At 38.7% G+C, this 18,520-nt stretch overlaps 3 protein-coding genes across 8 annotated transcripts in view; 2 read left to right on the top strand and 1 right to left on the bottom strand.

Moving 5' to 3' along the window:
- The window catches only part of dip2bb (disco-interacting protein 2 homolog Bb), a 40,506-nt gene extending 31,765 nt beyond the window's left edge, over nucleotides 1-8,741 (top strand). For all 4 annotated transcript variants that reach the window (XM_034223688.1, XM_034223686.1, XM_034223689.1 and 1 more), the window contains 14 exons: nucleotides 441-521; nucleotides 981-1,104; nucleotides 1,202-1,323; nucleotides 1,561-1,672; nucleotides 2,323-2,432; nucleotides 2,660-2,790; nucleotides 2,879-3,047; nucleotides 3,138-3,308; nucleotides 3,619-3,680; nucleotides 3,914-3,971; nucleotides 4,256-4,330; nucleotides 4,438-4,612; nucleotides 4,811-4,934; nucleotides 5,656-8,741. In XM_034223688.1, the coding sequence (XP_034079579.1) occupies nucleotides 441-521; nucleotides 981-1,104; nucleotides 1,202-1,323; nucleotides 1,561-1,672; nucleotides 2,323-2,432; nucleotides 2,660-2,790; nucleotides 2,879-3,047; nucleotides 3,138-3,308; nucleotides 3,619-3,680; nucleotides 3,914-3,971; nucleotides 4,256-4,330; nucleotides 4,438-4,612; nucleotides 4,811-4,934; nucleotides 5,656-5,908 (1,767 nt within the window). In that variant the 3' untranslated portion in view covers nucleotides 5,909-8,741. The remainder of the gene's footprint in view (nucleotides 1-440; nucleotides 522-980; nucleotides 1,105-1,201; nucleotides 1,324-1,560; nucleotides 1,673-2,322; nucleotides 2,433-2,659; nucleotides 2,791-2,878; nucleotides 3,048-3,137; nucleotides 3,309-3,618; nucleotides 3,681-3,913; nucleotides 3,972-4,255; nucleotides 4,331-4,437; nucleotides 4,613-4,810; nucleotides 4,935-5,655) is intronic.
- Nucleotides 8,742-9,584: 843 nt separating this feature from the next.
- Nucleotides 9,585-16,800, top strand: atf1 (activating transcription factor 1). 3 transcript variants are annotated; one of them, XM_034223803.1, is made up of 8 exons: nucleotides 9,585-9,778; nucleotides 10,565-10,656; nucleotides 11,478-11,603; nucleotides 11,729-11,826; nucleotides 11,917-12,041; nucleotides 12,471-12,650; nucleotides 15,332-15,485; nucleotides 15,973-16,800. In XM_034223803.1, the coding sequence occupies exons 2-8, from the start codon at nucleotides 10,570-10,572 to the stop codon at nucleotides 16,115-16,117; spliced, it is 915 nt and encodes a 304-aa protein (XP_034079694.1). In that variant the 5' UTR covers nucleotides 9,585-9,778; nucleotides 10,565-10,569; the 3' UTR covers nucleotides 16,118-16,800. The 3 variants fall into 3 exon arrangements, with proteins under 3 accessions (XP_034079694.1, XP_034079691.1, XP_034079693.1); XM_034223800.1 differs by having other exon boundaries at nucleotides 15,332-15,497; XM_034223802.1 differs by lacking the exon at nucleotides 9,585-9,778 and adding an exon at nucleotides 9,824-10,130 and having other exon boundaries at nucleotides 15,332-15,497.
- Nucleotides 16,801-16,985: 185 nt separating this feature from the next.
- Nucleotides 16,986-18,508, bottom strand: LOC117551033 (methyltransferase-like protein 7A). The gene is made up of 2 exons (XM_034223700.1): nucleotides 18,011-18,508; nucleotides 16,986-17,246 (listed from the first exon to the last, which is right to left on the bottom strand). Exons 1-2 carry the CDS (start codon nucleotides 18,506-18,508, stop codon nucleotides 17,010-17,012), a joined length of 735 nt encoding a protein of 244 aa, XP_034079591.1. The 3' UTR covers nucleotides 16,986-17,009.
- Between the last annotated feature and the right edge of the window lie 12 nt (nucleotides 18,509-18,520).

Genomic DNA, 18,520 nt, shown 5'->3' with positions numbered 1-18,520 from the left:
AAGAATGATGGACCACTTCTGGCATCTTCCCCCCACCTCTTGTCATGCTCTAATCTAAATTGTATCGTGGTTTTATTTTGTGTGCTTCTGTTAAAATGTGACATAAGCCAAAAAGCATGTTCATTTTTTTTTTTTCGTGTTACAAGATATGCATCTTCTGTAGCTTTCCCTAGTTTTTTATGTAAGACATTGTTTATTCTTTTATAGCTTAAAATATATGGTGTAAAATTGTTTGCTCGTTGGTTAGAGATGATTTATGCCAGAAAGCTTTGCATGAATTTATGAAGTCTCCATCGTATTTTGTTGAGGTGTATTAAATGAAGCACTGAACTCCTCCCTGTGTAAGCCTTCCATGGTTGTGTTTGTAAAAATGTGCAAATACTTTTTAACCCTCAGATAAACTGTACATACATCTAACTATTATTATTTTGTTTTTTCAGCATCAGTATTTGACAGAGGCTCTGCAGTGGAGGGCACAGACAGACGCAGACCACGTCCTGTTTGTTCTTCTCAATAACAAGGTATCAAACTCATCCGTTCATATGCTAATAACATAGATAGATAGATACTACTACTAGGATGGGTTAAAAGCAGAGAACACATTTCACTGTGTGTGCTGTGTGCTCTGCATGTGTGACCATTAGAGAGGGTTTCATCCCTCAGATTCTATCTATCTACTTTATTGATCCCAATTTGGGAAATTATTTTGTCACAGAAGCAGAAGTGTGTTCAGACATTAAAATACAATACTTAAAATACAAAAAAAAAGTGGAAAAAAGCATTAACAATTAAAAATAAAAATAAAATTATTATATCAAATATAAACAATATAAACAAAACAATATAAAATATTCTGGATAATTAAAATAAAAAGTCAAAAATACTACAAGAATAAATACAATATACTTGGACTGTGAAGCTCAACATTAATAATGTGTCTTCTTGCATGTCTCCCTCTGTACATTGCTCCTGTCCTTCAGGGTGTTCCAGTGAGCACTGCGACCTGCGTCCAGCTTCACAAGCGGGCCGAGAAGATAGCCGCAGCGCTAACTGAGAAAGGAAGCATCAACACAGGAGAGAACGTGGCGCTGCTTTATCCTCCTGGTGAGTCCTGCCTCTGCATTTTACTCTCAATTATATTAATTATTGCGAGTGTTCCCTTCTTATTTTTGACCCCACCTTCCTACCATCTTTCCCTCAGGCATTGATTTGATAGCTGCCTTCTACGGCTGTCTCTACGCTGGATGTGTTCCCGTGAACGTCCGACCTCCACACCCTCAGAACCTGGGAGCCACGTTGCCTACTGTCCGCATGATTATTGATGTGAGTGTGTGTGCTGTTAGGGTTAGGGTTCATGTTATCCTATTATCAGGGTCTTTTTAGTTGTGGCCTGTATGTAGATATTATTATTATTAAAAACTTCTCAAAAATCAATAGTGTATTTGGCTCCAAAACCCAGTATCGTTAGGCTATAAGAAGATAGATCATGGTGTCTGCATGCGTTTGCTTTTTCATTTTCTTTTTTGTCGCTAACAAAAGCGACCTTTCTTTTCCTACCAGGTCAGCAAAGCGGCATGTATCCTTACCACTCAAAGTCTCATGAGGATTCTGCGCTCCAAAGAGGCTGCTGCCTCAGTAAACATCAAGACGTGGCCAACAATCATTGACACAGGTAAGATACCGAAAGATAAGCCTTGTTTCCAGCAGACATTTTGGCTTGTCATCACAGGAAAAGTACAGGTGTTAGTAATAGCATTTATTTTGGCTCTGCTCTATAACTGACACAGTAAGCCATGACAGTGTGAAGCAACATGACTGAGGGAGTTACATAAAGTTAAAACCAAAATTTGTTTGAAACATCTTCTGTGTAAAAGGTATTTTCTCTTCTACTAGTTTTGCCAAGTATTTGTAATATCAAATGACTTCTACTGAATTCAAAATTCAAAACAGTAAAGACGGCAGATCAATTTCATGAAGAATTCCTCATAGTGAATGTGTAGCTTTATAAAAAGGTTCTGTCAGCAGCCATTGTGAATCGCTTTAGCAATAAGACAAACAGGAAGTGGGACATTACTCTGCATTTCTCCAGTCATTTCAAATTGAGATTAGTACTTGGTGCATTCTTTATGTCAGCTTTCCTTTAAGTATGTTGTTATTTTATTAAAAGCTCTTCCTTAAAACATGTTTATTTAAATGAGAAGATGTCTTCAGTACTAGTCTCTGAGACCAAGAGTTGACGGAATAAGACGCATGTAGTTATGGTTAACTTTGTTCTCTCTTTATTACCATGTATCATTTAACATGAACTGTTCTTGTTTGCAGATGACCTTCCTCGCCGCCGGCCTCCACAAATCTATAAGCCGCCCACAGCCGAGATGATAGCTTATCTGGACTTCAGCGTGTCCACTACAGGCATGCTCACAGGGGTCAAGGTGAGACAGATGTTACAAAAAAAAGTTTTGTGTAGATATGTAAAATGAACATAATTCTGCAACGTTTATTAAGTGACAAGCCTGAATGTTTTTAGCCATCTTGTTTTTTATTCTTGTGCTTCCAATTCAAAGGAGTTGCGCTGATGTCATTCATTCCTGGATATGCTTCAGTGTCAGTGTGAAATGTTCCTTTGAGTTCCTAATATATGTATTTTTGTTTGTTGCAGATCTCTCATGCAGCGGTCAGTGCACTTTGTCGCTCTGTAAAGCTGCAGTGTGAACTGTACTCCTCTCGCCAAATAGCCATCTGCCTGGATCCTTACTGTGGCCTAGGCTTTGTCTTGTGGTGCCTCGCAAGGTGGAGCAAACTTACAATACATGAATGATATGTTAGTTTACTCAGTTGTGTTGTTCCTCCTTTATTTATCAAATGTTCTTTCTTATAGTGTTTACTCAGGTCACCAATCCATCCTGATTCCTCCCTTCGAGTTGGAGAGCTGCTGCTCTCTGTGGCTGAGCACGCTCAGTCAGTATCGCGTCAGAGACACCTTCTGCTCCTACTCCGTCATGGAGCTCTGCACTAAAGGACTGGGCACTCAGACTGAGTTACTCAAGGTGAGGAGGGCTACATATAAAGAGACTAGTGAAGGACTGACATGTGATATTTTTGTAAGATTTTATCATTTTTTTGTCGGTTTGTTTCAGGCCCGTGGTGTCAGCCTGTCGTGTGTGCGGAGCTGCGTGGTGATAGCAGAGGAACGCCCTCGACTCACCCTCTCACACTCCTTCTCCAAACTGTTTAAGGACATCGGGCTGTCGCCCAGAGCTGTTAGCACTGCTTTTGGTTCCAGGGTTAATCTGGCCATCTGCCTGCAGGTACACCAACCAACTGCTAAACTTAATGTAGTAACAGATGACATTTTTAGATTAATAAAAATAAAAATAAATGAATTAACAGTTGAAATTGTTAGCTAAAAGTAATAGCTAAACTGTCGAAATAGCTGGCTACCTGACACAGATTGTTCCCATTGCAAAAAAGGCTAACCTTCCTCAAATTGTGTCTTATTATTTATGCATTAGCCATGCTTAGTTAGACTAGTCTAATCTTACAATCTAAGACTAATCAAAGGTCCAAAACTAAGTGTATGTAACTATTCTGAATATACCTGCTCTTGTTGTGATACAGGGAACAACTGGTCCAGACCCCTGTACAGTTTATGTGGACTTGAAGTCCCTTCGTCATGACAGGTGAGGAAGACACATCAATAAATTAAACCAGGATGAAGCCGTTGAAAAAAGGGTTGTGAAGTATTTTAGTGTCCTGAAAGGAGCTTTCTAAATGTATTGTTTATTTTAAATAAGTATTATCTTAGGCCTTACTGAATGCTGTTTTGGGGGTTTTGGTCTTTCTGATGTTGCAGAGATCAAGTGTGGATTGCAGACTGATTGTGTATGTCTGCTTATGTACATGTCTTTTACAGAGTGAGGCTCGTGGAGAGAGGAGCGCCTCAGAGTCTTCCACTAATGGAGTCTGGCAAGGTGAGGTGCTACATGTGAACGAACACAAGGCACATATTATATTTATGGCTGCAACTAGTGATTAATTTAGTATTCTGTTGATGTGTTACTTGTTTAATACTATTGACACCAGACAATATTCATATTTAAGATGCTGGACTCAGGGAATCAAATAATTAAAATAAATTGCTAAAATACTTTGGCCGATTGTATAATAGTCGGTGATTAATTAAAATGTAAAAATGGTTTAGCTCTGATTCAGTCAATGAATTTAGGTTGTTGACAAATCATTTTTTCATTTACAGATACTGCCAGGTGTTCGGGTGATCATCGTAAATCCAGAGACCAAAGGTCCACTTGGTGATTCTCATCTAGGAGAGGTGAGAAGTATATACTGTACAACATCCCAATATATTGTAATAAGTGTGAGTAAGCCTTCTTCTTTCTGCAACAGAGTTGGGACCCAGTGTGTGTTTCTGTCTCTCAGGTCTGGGTGAACAGCCCTCACAATGCCAGCGGCTACTACACCATCTATGGAGAGGAGAGTCTCCAGGCCAACCACTTCAACACCAAGCTCAGCTTTGGAGACCCCCAGACCTTATGGGCCAGAACGGGGTACCTGGGCTTTGTGAAAAGGACTGAGCTGTTGGAGGCCAGCGGGGGTAAGTAGACCCTGACGATGAAATGAAAGATTTAAAGCAAAATAATTAAGGAAAGATTAAATTCGTTTTTAATGAGATATATTGCAAATGATGAGCACTTTTAAACAGCAAGCTAACTTTTAGCTGCTTACAGATTTTCTTCTTCTTTGTCTACACACACTTCTGGGTGGTTTATGTTGCCTGTATTTCTGTGATCAGATCGTCATGACGCTCTCTTCGTGGTTGGCTCACTCGATGAGACCTTGGAGCTAAGAGGGCTGCGCTATCATCCAATTGACATTGAAACCTCAGTGTCCCGGGCTCACCGCAGTATAGCTGAGAGGTGAGCATGGTCCTGATAAACATACCTAACTGAAACACACACATACACACAAACACACACACTTTACTATTGTTCTAAGGCAACTACATATTGAACATTTGTACCCGCCACTAAAATGCTAAGGGCTCTGATTCAACAACATCAGGGTGTAAAAGGTGAAGCCAATGCCTAAGTGCCTCAAACCTACTTTTTTGTAAACACCAGCAGGGGCAACTCCTCCTGTTGCAAATATAAGTGATTGTATAGAAGTCTATAAAAAAATGACCCTGCTTCTCACTTGATTCATAACCTCAGTGAACATTCTCCACATGAGTGTATGAACTCAATCACTTGTTTTCAGTCTTAAATACAGCATGACATTCATTTTGTGAGTCCCATTTAGAGTAAATAGACAATAAAGCATCTACCAGGGTGTTTTATGGATTTATGTGTTTTAGTCTTCAGACTTTAACCATTTCACAGTGTTTTTTCAGTTCATGGAAGTTATAGGTTGCATTGTGGTTATTTAAAAAAAAACAAGACGTTGGTGGCTAACTAATGCCAAACTACAGGCGTAAAAACCATAGTCCACAAACAAATGGGTTCATAATTTATACAATCAATGGCAGCTTATTGTGATTTGTTTTAATTTGTCTTCTTCAATTAATAAAGGAAATAAGCTTATTTCCTAAAAGGTAACATTTTTCTTTTAACGTTTCTTTTGGTTTCTCTTTGCTCACAGTGCTGTGTTTACATGGACCAACCTGCTGGTGGTGGTGTCAGAGCTTTGTGGTTCGGAGCAGGATGCGCTGGACTTGGTGCCTCTGATAACCAACGTGGTCCTGGAGGAGCACCACCTCATCACGGGGGTGGTGGTTATTGTGGACCCAGGGGTTATACCCATCAATTCTAGGGGAGAGAAGCAACGCATGCACCTTCGTGACTCCTTCCTCGCTGACCAGCTGGATCCCATCTATGTTGCGTACAACATGTAAGGGGTTGCGGTGGTCTGCATCATCAGCCCGGTCCAACTAAAGCTTTGGCAGAGGGTGAAAAGGAGGAGCATGAACCACATGTACTGCCACCCAGCCCTGTGTGACACCAGCGTTTCTTGGCCACTGCATGTCTGTGATTGGACCTGCCATGTTTGGAGTTCCTCACTGTGTTTCATAGATAGCGTTTTTAAAATGGGACAGAAGCAACATGTGTATATATATGGCAAAGGGAGAAAAAAAGCCCCCGTTGCACTTTTTTAGGGAAAGGACAAAAACAGGACCACTCTTAAAATTAATTCTATATTAATGTTTTCGTGAAAGTCTGTCGTCTTATGCCGTACCTACCAGAAACACTTTCCCTTCTGTGTCTACACAGATTCCAAGAGCTATTCAACTTTGATCAACAACTTGAAATATTTTTTAAATGCAGCATTCAAACAAACGCACAGAAACGCATGACCTGAGCCCTTGTCATTTCTCACTAGCATGAATGAATAAAAGAGGGCAGATAAAACAAACCATCAAATGAGAAGCAAGTCTAAGACTGTGTGCATAATTTTAGAAAAACGTCCCATGATAATGAAGCCAAATACATTTTCACAACGTTCAAGCCCTAATATATTTCCTGCCTTATAAAACTTCAGCCATACATTCCTATCTTAATTTTTAATAAATCTGTTATAGGTGGCTTTTTAGTCTCCTTTGGATTTAAATAGTAATGAAAATCCTGACAGATATCCAAAGTAAACAAAGTAAAAGAGAAAAGAGGCCATATTCTGTACTGTACCTATAGGCCTGTTGTATTTTGATACTGTACGTTACTGTATAGATATTTTTAATTGTGTAAATGTATACATGCTTGACTTGTCTCTCTCAGTTGATGGTATATGGATATTTTACCCAGCCGAGAGATGATAATTGTAGCAGAGAGAGGATTGTAAATAAGATTTAACAGCTTTGACAGTACTTTTGAAATGGAATAATAGTTAGTATAATTGAGGGTGGAGATGATTAACTTTAAAGCAATGATAGCCAGGATAGATACAACATTGCACTTTCTCACAAATTGTCTATTTTATTATAACAATGAGGCATGAAAATGAATGGTTTTGGAGCATATATTCTGAGGATGAATGCTTGAGGAGCTTTGAGAGTTTAGTGGGAGGGCTATCACTGTTAATGCCAGGGATCTTTCCTGGCAGGCATTCAATGAACAAGAACAACGTGGCTAAAGACCAATATCATGATTATTTTTAAAACTACCAGGTTATGTTGAAAACATGTAAAAGAAGTAATACATATGCCCACATTTGTTCATCTAATATCCATTACTATTGTACTTAGTATCACTAAAAAGCCCCCCCCCCTTTCAGTTTTGTATTGCATTATAGAGGAAATGATAGAGAGTGTGGCCCTTTCCTTTTCCTCTTCTCTTGTCTTCTTCGTGCAACTTTGTAAAGAATGACTTTAAATTCCAACAGGATTGTTGTTGGAACTTTAAGTCTCTAGTCAACAGAGGAAAGTCACCATGTATCTGGATTATTTTCTGTGTTCAGTCACTGGATTAAAAGCACTTGAAAATGCAGTTGCAAAGCTGAGCCTACACTTACAAAATCCTTGATTGGAAAGTAAGGAAAGTAATTGTATAAAAAAGAAAGAAGAAATGCAGCAAGATGTATTTTGTTTCCTGTAAGCTTGTGCTTTCCTTGTACTTCTTTGCCATTATTTATAGGTTCTTTGTACTGGATTAATCTGTATCTCAGTGATGAACACTAAATGTCAACATGTAAATAGTTTTTTGTTATTTTTGGACTTTTGCAACTGTCTCACTATAACATTCAATCATGCCAAACACAATATTAGAACGTTGTTTAATCATACAAAGGTAAACAGGAATATAATCCATTGAATTACTGCACTTTGCACTGGTGGTACTTACAGTAGGTGTCTACTGTGTGGACTAACTATACCCATTTCATGTTATATTTAATGTGTTACTAATTTTAGAAATATAATGCTTTTTCCCAGTTTAAGTCCACCTAGAGAAAAGACTAATAGCACTTAATCTTATTTTTGACATTGCATCCTTCATTTGCAACATAATGTTTGCATGACTCAGCCAGGCACAAAAATAAATCAGCTTAAGGCACATCTCATCCTTAGGGACACAAGTGGGAGGAGATGTACATGTATGAAATTGCATATTCAGGGAACAAAACTCCTAACACAGGGATGGACCAGGTGGTCCCTTGGTGCAATCTGTGAATAATAATACCCGTAAAATGTAGGTTGTCCAAATAAATGCACTTGTAATTAACGTAAAGAGCAAAAAGAGGGGTTACCAACGACCAGAGTCCATCCACCATCTCCCTGCTTCACTAGGAAGTCTACGAGGGCTTCCTTTGGTTCCTGCTCTTTTTCTCTGTCAGAGTTCTAACACACTATGCAATCTCAATGACAGTGCAATTTAATTTCAAAGCTTGCACAGTCCAGTGAAATAAACATGATGCTTAAACATTTTGTAATAGACTAAGAACAGAGGACTGGTGAAATGTAACCAGTAGTGTACTTAAGACTGTATTAATCTCTCTTGAGTTGTTCTATCTCTTGGTATGTTATATATTAATTATTTGGTCAATCTAAACTGCTCCATGAGGGTGTGATCCACTGATACATCTTTAATGTTAGGGAGGTGTTTTAAACTCACATAGTTGAGAATTTAAGGTGGTACACCCCTTCCCATTTTTCTCACTTATTTTCTATTTTGGTTCGTTGTACTTTGTTTTATACTTTATGTGAAAGTAATACGGAATAAACAGAAGCATTTAATCAATGTGGGTGTCCTGATATGTATGGGTTAATGAATGATGTAACAGTGATTGAAATGTATGGACTCTTTTTTTCAATGAACACGTGAGAATTTGACATAATAGACAGAGCATGTTTCATAACACAAAAACCCTGTGTATGGTATGGTCTGCTGAAAAGGCCAACATTTATTGGGAAAGAAGAAGGCCCACATTCCATGCATTATATATTTACATATTTTAATAATTCACATAGTGGGGACATTTGCAGTCTCACAGCAGCATATGGGGTATAGCAACAACAGGCATAATACAAATACAAATCAATCAGAAACAGGTTTATTACCAAGTAGGTTTACACACATGAGGAATTTGCCTTGGTGCATACATAAACACAGTTAAAAAAGATACATTGTAAGAAAAACTAACACAAAATAAAACCATTATAAAAAACAATTAAAGAAAAACAATTTAAACATTAAAATATAGATAAATATTTACATGAAATAAAATAAAATACGGAAAAATATGTAAAGTTTAAATTTGACAAAATATGCCGAATAATAACATAAAATATTGTAAGTAAACGGTAGAAAGCTTATTAAATAACAGGACACACATGTCATGATTTGGCGCCATAGGCCTACAATGTGTAGAAACAGACTTATTTTTGAATTCACTTTATTGCTCATATTACAATTATTTAAATACTCATAATGCATAGTTTATACATTAATTTAAAATAAAAAAAGCAAAGCAGTCTGATTGTGTTACATGTTGCAGGTTTTGCAATGTTCTTCTGTATCTTATCAGTGGTTCAAACTCTACTCACCAATCACAACGCCTAAAGAAACCATTACGTAATGCTTCTTTGCCAAACAGCGCCGCCCATTTCCTTTTGGAAAAAAGCGGTCAGCTATTTTTTTAGCTGACATCTTTGTATTTTTAGCCGTTAGCTCTTGCTGCTAAGTGACTTTTGAAGGCATCTCCCGTGTCAAAGTTTACACACGAATTGCACGAAGTCCACGCTGTGAACACTTGCAGTAACGCGGGCGTTGAAAAGGTAAATGTTGGCCGGCTGAGAGCAGCTTTGTGCTCCTCTGTCTGTGTGCTCCGCTATGGCTGTAATGGCGGCTGCTGCTGCTTCGTCAACTCCTCGCCGCTTTACGAAAAGGGAAGGTGTAGTTAGCTTAATGGCTCCTCGTATCGCTGACGTCTATTGACGCGGTAACTTGCGTGCCAGTGACAGAGTTACATATATTTGCTCATTGAGACAAAAGCTCATCCATCCTGTGCACCAGAGCAACACAACTGTACCCGCTCGCAGATTTAAAACTGTTGTTTTTAGCGGTTTAAACTGGTTAACGTCCGTTTAACTGAACGTTAGCAACCGTTAACTAGCAACAGCAATGTTGGTGAGCATTCTAGAAGTATGATACAAATCATAACTTTACACCCAAGTTGTGGACATGTGTTTGAATAGAAGTCGCCCGGTTAAAAATGTGTTTTAAAAATGTAATACATTATTAAGGGTAGAAAGTTAAGAGACAGTCGGGCCTAGCTATGTTTCGTTACTCCATGTTAATGCTAGTTGCATTGGCTAACACGTTTGAACCAAAGAGGAAGTGGATGTTTTGTCTGGCTTAAACTCACCTGTTTGACTTTAGAAATAAATGTAAGCTGAAGTAAGATATTTTCCTTTGATAGCTCTTTCAAATGTAAGGGAAGTGTTTATAAAATTAACACATATCGCACAGGCCACAGTGGAGTACAGCATGATACAGGCAGGCAGGTTGTTGATATATTAGCGCCATTGTAAAACGGTAATATTGATTTGATTTGTTCTCAGTTGCTATGGAGGAAGTACAGCAGGGCAGCAATGGCACTGAGTTACAGACTACCACCATCACAGCCTCTCAGTTCTCACAGTTAGCCCAACAGGTAACTAATACATCTGCTTATAATAACATTACAAATCGTATAATACTGCTTGTATGTGTTGCTACTGTAGCTCTTGCAATGCCAATAGCACTACTCTGTTCATAAATGCAATTCATAAAGCCTACTTTGACGTTTTAATATTGGCTTTGTATAATAGCTAAATGTTTATTTAACATGTTTTTTGTTTCACTCTTGCTGTGCCTGTTATACAAATGAATGTGTCAAATGCATCCAAAATAACAATGATAATGCACTAAGCAGCTTCAACATAGCTGTTATCTTGTCAGCTTTCATCAGCAAAGTTAGAGAAGTCAGTTCCTGTCTGAGTTCATAGCATCAGATAAGACAGTGTTTTTACTTGAATTGCCTCAAAGTGTGCTTGAATACTGTACGGTGAATTTAACACATAATTAGGCTTACATTTATTGACAAGATGTGTTTTTAAGGATAAGTTCACCCAAATTACACATGTTCCTGTAATTACTTGTGGCATTTAGTAATGCAATGTCTTGGTTTGTTGGGATATCAATCTTGGAAACTATTTCCTAAATAGAAAGTAAGTCTGTCAGGAGGGAACCATTCAAAGGGAGGTCTGCCGATCATCCAGAGTAACATTGAGAGACAAAAGCAAAATTAGATTTGTGTTCATTGTCAGTGGTAGATAATTAAATTCTAGGCAAATAAAACCAAAACATCTTAATGCCTTGATGCCACAAGAGGTTACATGTAAAATGTGAGTCTCAGTTATCTTCTGATATCACCTTTTTGCTTTTATATATATATGCTGTTGCTGTGGTTGAATTGACTTTGGGTTTTTGTAGATGTCCCTTGCCGGTGGTGGTTCTGTGTCCGTTGTACAGCTGCCAGGGGGTCAGTTTCAGGTTCAAGGAGTGATCCAGTCTGCACAATCGTCAGTCATTCAGTCCCCTCAGATGCAGAATGCACAGGTGAGACCAGCTGGTTTTATTGTTTGAAAATATATCTTGAATTAATTTCCTTAGTTTCTTTTTACAAACTGTCAATATGCCATATTACTCTTGAACAAGTTGCTAATCCACCTCCCTCTTTTAAGGCACTGGATTCAGATAGTGATGATTCACAGGACTCCTCAGACAGTGGAGCTACAGCCCATAAGACCCGAGAAATACTGGCAAGACGGCCGTCATACAGGTACAATAAAAACACAAAGCACAGACTTTGACACAAAACTGTTGTAAGATGAAAACTAACTCAAGTGAGCCTCCTTCTCTTGCCTTGTAGAAAAATCCTAAATGAACTATCATCGGAGGAAGTGACACACAGTGAGGGAAAGGATAACATCCAGGTCTCCGCGGGGGTTACATTACCCGCCGGCCAAATTTACCAGACCACCTCCGGCCAGTACAGTATGTGTTTCTCCTTTTTAATATCACTTGCAATAAAAAACGTGTTTCCCAAGTGGGATTAAATGGCCTCTAATTTCATTCATTTTTTAAATATTTTTTTCTGAAGACCAGAGAATATTTATTAAAAATACTCAATCAATCAACTATGTGTTTTCGGATGTGTAATTAAGTAGATTATTTGTTTATACACAATTTTAGAATCAGTAATCTTTTTGTATATCAATTTGACACTGATTAACTTTGTATTGTATAATAATTCTCATGTTCCATTTTTAAAAAAAAAATTGTTTTACACATTCGAAATAAATCAAATAAAAAAAATCAAATAACACTATTCTGCAGTACCAAGACATTTTAACCTAGCTAGTTTAAAGGTGTCTTTAACTTGTGCTTTACCCAGTTCTGATGCAGTCTTTTTAATTATTCTAGTTACCATAGGCGCTAATGGCACAATCCAGCTGGCCGGTTCGGGGTCTGAAGGCCTTCAGGGGCTGCAGACTGTCACCATGGCCAACGCTGGCCAACAACAAGGCGCGACCATCCTTCAGTATGCCCAGACATCGGACGGCCAGCAGATCCTGCTGCCTAGCAACCAGGTTGTTGTACAAGGTGAGAAAACATGAAAAACATTTTTTAACGGTATCTAGCTGTTTGGCAAATAGCTATAATGGAGTTAGAGCGAAAGTCCAAGAAGACTGTCCAAGTAGTGGAGGTTACATTTCTTTAAACTGTGAAAAGAGTGATAGTCCATCTATCATTTGCACCGCTGTCATTGTTATTCGTTTTTTGGTTCTGAACAGTGAAAGATACATCAATAACACAACAATAAACATTTGTAACCTACTTTCATTGGACTAGCCATCACTGGCCGCAATAGAAAAGACTAACATGCTAAAGGTGCTTCCTCAAGGTGCCTTACTTCCAGCAGGATGCTTTGATTCCAGCATAATAAGCTTCTTTAGAAGGATGTCTTTAGGTAAACTAGTAAATGGCTTTTCAGGCACGCAGGTGAAAACCTACTAGGTAAATTCAAGGCTAAAATGGCTGACTATTGGGTGCTTTTCCCAAAATATTTCCCCAATAATTATTTTGATAAATCACCATGAGTAATGTGGATATAATGACTAGGTGCAGGGATGCAAACTTGTCACCTTTCGGCGAAATTCGCCGTTTTGAATCCAAAATAGGTCGTTTGTGTGATTCATGTAGATCTGCAATAAAAATATTTTTGGGGTATGGGGGGGGGGTCTGGGACCCGGAGTAATCTGCGGCCGCAAGCTGCTATGTGCCGTCATGACACGCATGGTTTTCTTTTTTTATATATTATAATGAAGCGCGAGCTGTGTGCTCGAGTCTTCCTCTGCTCATGGATGTATAATAACGCTCTGCTGCTCTACGATGAGTGTCTAGCTTCAGCAGCTACATTACCTACGGGTGCGTTCGTTGATATTAACTGTGTTGTCCGGAGTCACTGTGTTGGACCGCTGGTGAACAGCTGTTAGAACGGGCCGCTCAGGTGTTCAGAGCAGAGCTCCCTGTCGGGCAAACTTAACTAGCAAACTAGCATCACTATCTGCTAACGTTAGCTTTAGCCTTAGTTTTCTAATAGTTTTTTTCATAGGCTGTATAAACGGAGGTGGTATAAGTATATATCTTGTACTTGAGTAAAAGTAGAAGTCATTGTGCAGATTGGTCCATTTCAGAATGATGTGTTTTATAATGATTGATCATGAAAGTGTTCTCAAAGCTGGTGAAGGTGCAGCTAGTCTGAAGTACTTTGTATACTGCAGGGTAGCTTGTGGATTCACTCCAGGTGGAACTAAAGTCTGATTAAACACTTGGTTATATTTCACATCATTCATCCACATCTGTGAAGTAACTAAAGGTATTAAATACATGTAGTGGAGGAAAAGTACACCATGTACCTCTGAACTGTAGTGGAGTAGAAGTACAAAGTAGCAAAAGAAACATTGAAATACTTAAATAAAGTACAAGTATCTCAAAATTGTACCCAAGTAGTACTTGAGTTTATGAACTTAGTTACTTTACACCAGTGGCTATAAAGATAGAAAGACTAAGCCTTGCAGAGGCATGAAAATACATTTTCAAAATGCTCAACAGTGCTGCCAAAATGATAAACTGACTGCTACACAATTAAAATAAATGCTTTTATATATATTTATATTAGATGTGACTCCTTGGCGTTTCTGTTCTTATTAACTGCTGCTTTAGTTGCTCTGACTGCTAAAATCATCTGTTATTCCTCATTTTAAAGCCGATATTCCGTGGGGTCGGGGGGGCTCGGATCCTTGTCACCTTTTTCATACTTGATGAGTTTGCATCCCTGTAGGTGGTTTACGGCAAATTATAGAAGAGAACATTGTGGTAAGTTTAGAAAATGACATCACTTTACATTTTTAATGCAGTCCTTAAAACGTGGAAACACAATGTATGCATTACATATAATCAACATCCATAACCCAAGCAGAGTCCTGCACGGGTCTGATTTTCAAGACCCGCTCCCGCCTCGCACCCGCGACGTACAATACCGAACCCGCCCCGTTACCCGCACATATTGCCAATTAGTTCCGCAACCCGACCCGAACCCGCATAGCATATGAGCAGTGAAAACGTGCAATTATTAACACACGCAGTTGCATATTTGTCTCAAAAAGCGTGGGATGTTGGTTATTTCCTCCATCTAGGATGACACAAAAAGCCTCCCAGACGTTGGATTTCGCTCTTGAGGAAGTGTTATTGAAAATGCTGTATTCTCTGCTAGAGAGCTTCACCTCAGCCATTTCGAATGTGGAGAATTTACACAGCAGCAGATTGATGCGCTGCAGAGGTTACGATTATGCGCGGTCCCGCGGGGGAGAGGTCTGAGGATTTAAACATTAAACTAAATTATTATTATTTTTAATATATTTATTATGCAATACCCGCGACCCGACCCGCATCATCTTTGTTTTACCCAGAACCGAACCCGGAAAAAAGCGTTTGAAAAAATACCACCCGCGAATCACCTTTTTTGCGGGTCACCCGTCGGGTACCCGCGGGTACCCGACCCGATGCAGGACTCTGAACCCAAGGTGATAGTTCATCTAGTATCACAATATTTGTGTTTTTCAAGTTAAATGATATATTCTCATAGGTTCTTAATGTATAATTGTTTATGGTTAACAAATGAATGTCTAAACTTCTCAAGTGAAATCTCTTATGTTATGTATCGTTTGATGGCGGAGCTGTTAATGACCCCTGCTGTCATCCTTTGACTGTCATGTTTCCAGGTGCAGGAGGAGAAATGCAAACATACCAGATCCGCACAGCATCCTCCTCCGGCTCCGTGCCCCAGACCGTCGTCATGACCTCTCCTATGGGGCATTCTCAGGGCAAGAGTGACGATCCAACGATGAAGAGGGAAATCAGGCTGGCTAAAAACAGGTTAGCTAACAGGTTAGCTAATTTGATAAATTACAAATATTAACATACCCAGAAAATTGCGATTTCTGATGCTAAAGTTCCTCCATTACTGGAATTGTATGGATATCACAGGCAACTTTTTTGTTGTACATTTGTAGTGTAAAGCATTCATATTCATCATTTAATGTTGCTATAGTGACAACACTCTACGTTGACATGTACTCTAGGATAGGCCTGCACCATATAAATCAGGATGATAAATCATTTGACCTATAATGGAAAAGGTACCTTTTACATTATCTGTTGTGGAGGTTTTTTCAGTTTACAGGAATCGCAATTTGTAATACAACTTTTCTGATGTACTTTACTAGAGAGAAATATGCTCTCTAAACCCTGAGGTGTTAATAAACTATAGTTTTAAAATAAGTTAATGCATTCCCTACTGTAGGTGCAGTAATTGCATCATTTTTTCAGTTAGACTAATTGCACATTTCTGTCCCTCTTTCAGAGAGGCAGCCCGTGAATGTCGGCGGAAGAAAAAGGAATATGTTAAATGCCTCGAAAACCGCGTTGCTGTTCTTGAAAACCAAAACAAGACCCTGATTGAAGAACTAAAAACATTAAAGGACCTTTATTGTGTTAAAACAGGATAACCTGTCTGAGTAGAGATTGAGGATTGGGACATAATGTGGGAGCAGCACAGCTCAGACATTTGGACATGAACTGGGTTTCTGGGAACACTTCGATTCAGGCTTCGACTCCAGTTTTTTTACTCTGTTTGATATAAAAGTGACTTGTGATGGCAGTAAAATATACTCAAACATTTTTTCCCCTGCTGTTTTTTTATATAAAAATTTGCTAATGCTATAACATTTATAGTTGTGTACATTTTTAATATGGGAGGTTTGAAATTGTGAGCTTTAACTTTGAGTCTCAGTTTGTATCCTGCTCCTCTTCTTGTGTTTTTAAAAATGTTGCTGTTGGAGTTTTTTTTATTTTAAAAATAATCGAACAGCACCTGCAGAATGTTGACTGTATATTTACCACAGACATAATTTACTGTTTATATTGTGAAGCAGCAATTCCCCTCATTTCCCTGTAAGGAGATGTTACAATGGTCATTCCTTATTTTTGTGCAATGGAATATAAAGGGTAACAAAAATAATGACTGAGGTTTGTTTGGTTGTTTCTGGCAGTTACTTAGACAATCAGGGAAAAAAGCACAGTGTCCAGGTAATATTTATTATGTTCATCTTGGGAGGTGTAAGGAAGGAGAACAAACTGTGTGAAATGTTGCTGATTCTATGAGTAAATAAATCTATTTTCACTCAATAAATGCAGTTTGACTAGTGTGTTTTTGTACTGTGGAAATTAAAATGGTTAGATTTAAACATCTTTGTAATAACGGCAGACTAAATTTGGACACATCGTTTTCAAATGAATTTGAGTGTAAAACGTAAATGAAGAATATGCTGAAATAAAAATTAAAAAACATAAACCTCAAGCTGGTGTATATGATGCACATAAATCCATTCCTTCCTGCAATCATTTAATGGAGTATCCCATGATATGTGGTCTTATCATCCGTGAAACCTTTGGAGCCTCGATGTGTTTTAAGTGAAGTTCAGAAAAACCAGCTGCCTCTATGTCTCTCCATGTTTTTTTAGTTATCATGCATCCATCTCCAAGATAGTACCACAGGGGCTCAAACACATGCTGGAAGAAAAATGTCCTGGAGGAAGGATCTGACTCAACATGCTCCAGAAAGTAGAAGGCTCCTCCCTGCAAGAAAGAGCCAACACAAACATGTAAGCGCACCATTAATCAGAACGGGTTCTGCAACTTTGCAATAACAGTGACTGTCATTTTCTAACTGGCTGAGATTGTATCTCAAAGGTTAAACAAAAAACAAAAAAAAGATGTGATTTATTTTTAAATATGATGCTCTTTCAAAGCACCCTCCCAATGTTGAAAATACAAAGCAAATGTGTTCATTTAAAGGTATAATGCAAATAAATGATAACCGTCAAAAATAGCTACTTTATCTGCAAGGATTGACAAGTGACCCCACACCAGTGTTGGAAAATAACAGTTTTGTCCACTTGCCACTGGCTTGTGGATTTCAAGATCATTACATTGCATTTAGCTGACGCTTTTATCCAAAGGAAGATACAAACTTGAAGAAAACAGAATCATATAAGTACATCAGGTTTCATAGAGCCAAGTCACACTTGCTTCTGTTGCTTTGGTGTAAAGGGATGAAAGCTAATTAAAAAAAAATTGCTCTTATATGTAAATGTTTTTTGTTTTGATTTCTCTTACATGACTATGCACTGCAACATTTGTTTTGTTTTGTAATTATTTATTTTACTAGTTCGAAATCAAATGTATCAATCAATAGAAACTTGGAGGCAGTACACAATATAAACACTGCACAATGGCCGGTTCCCCATGACTCCATAAAAGGTTAATAACCAAGCCATGTAGGCCTACCACTTTAAATGTGCGTGAAGTCACTAGGAAAATATATCCTGCAGCACACTCACAGGTTTGAGGATGCGTCGCACCTCCTGCAGCACTTCCTGCACGTTTCTGACCGAGCAGAGGACCAGGGTGCAGACCACCACGTCCACCGACCCTTCCTCCACCTTCTCCATGTCCTCCCCAGAGACGACCATAAACGTTTCATAGGTCAAATGCTTGTTCGCCTCCATGCTCATCCGCAGGTACTTCTCGAAGTGCGGGTTGGGGTCGGTGCAGATCACCGTGCAGCCGTACGGGTAAAATCTGAAGTTTGCCCCGCTGCCGCAACCGATCTCCAGCAAACGAAGAGTACCATCGGTGTTTGCAAATGTGCCCAAGTTCCGAAAAAGATCCCTTTTCGTTTTGTGCATTTTGTCGTTGTATGAAAATGTTATATTGTAGGCGAGCAACGGAAACAAGCGTTTGTACATGCCGTACAGGCCTGTGATCTCCATTAGATGTAAAGGCAAAGTCAAAATTAAACAAATAAATCGGCATGATTTAATGAGACAAGACCTCATTTTATTCAGTTG

Source organism: Gymnodraco acuticeps, unplaced genomic scaffold (assembly GCF_902827175.1).
Source record: "Gymnodraco acuticeps unplaced genomic scaffold, fGymAcu1.1, whole genome shotgun sequence".
NCBI classification, from domain to species: domain Eukaryota; kingdom Metazoa; phylum Chordata; class Actinopteri; order Perciformes; family Bathydraconidae; genus Gymnodraco; species Gymnodraco acuticeps.
This window is presented reverse-complemented; position numbering and strand designations above follow the sequence as displayed.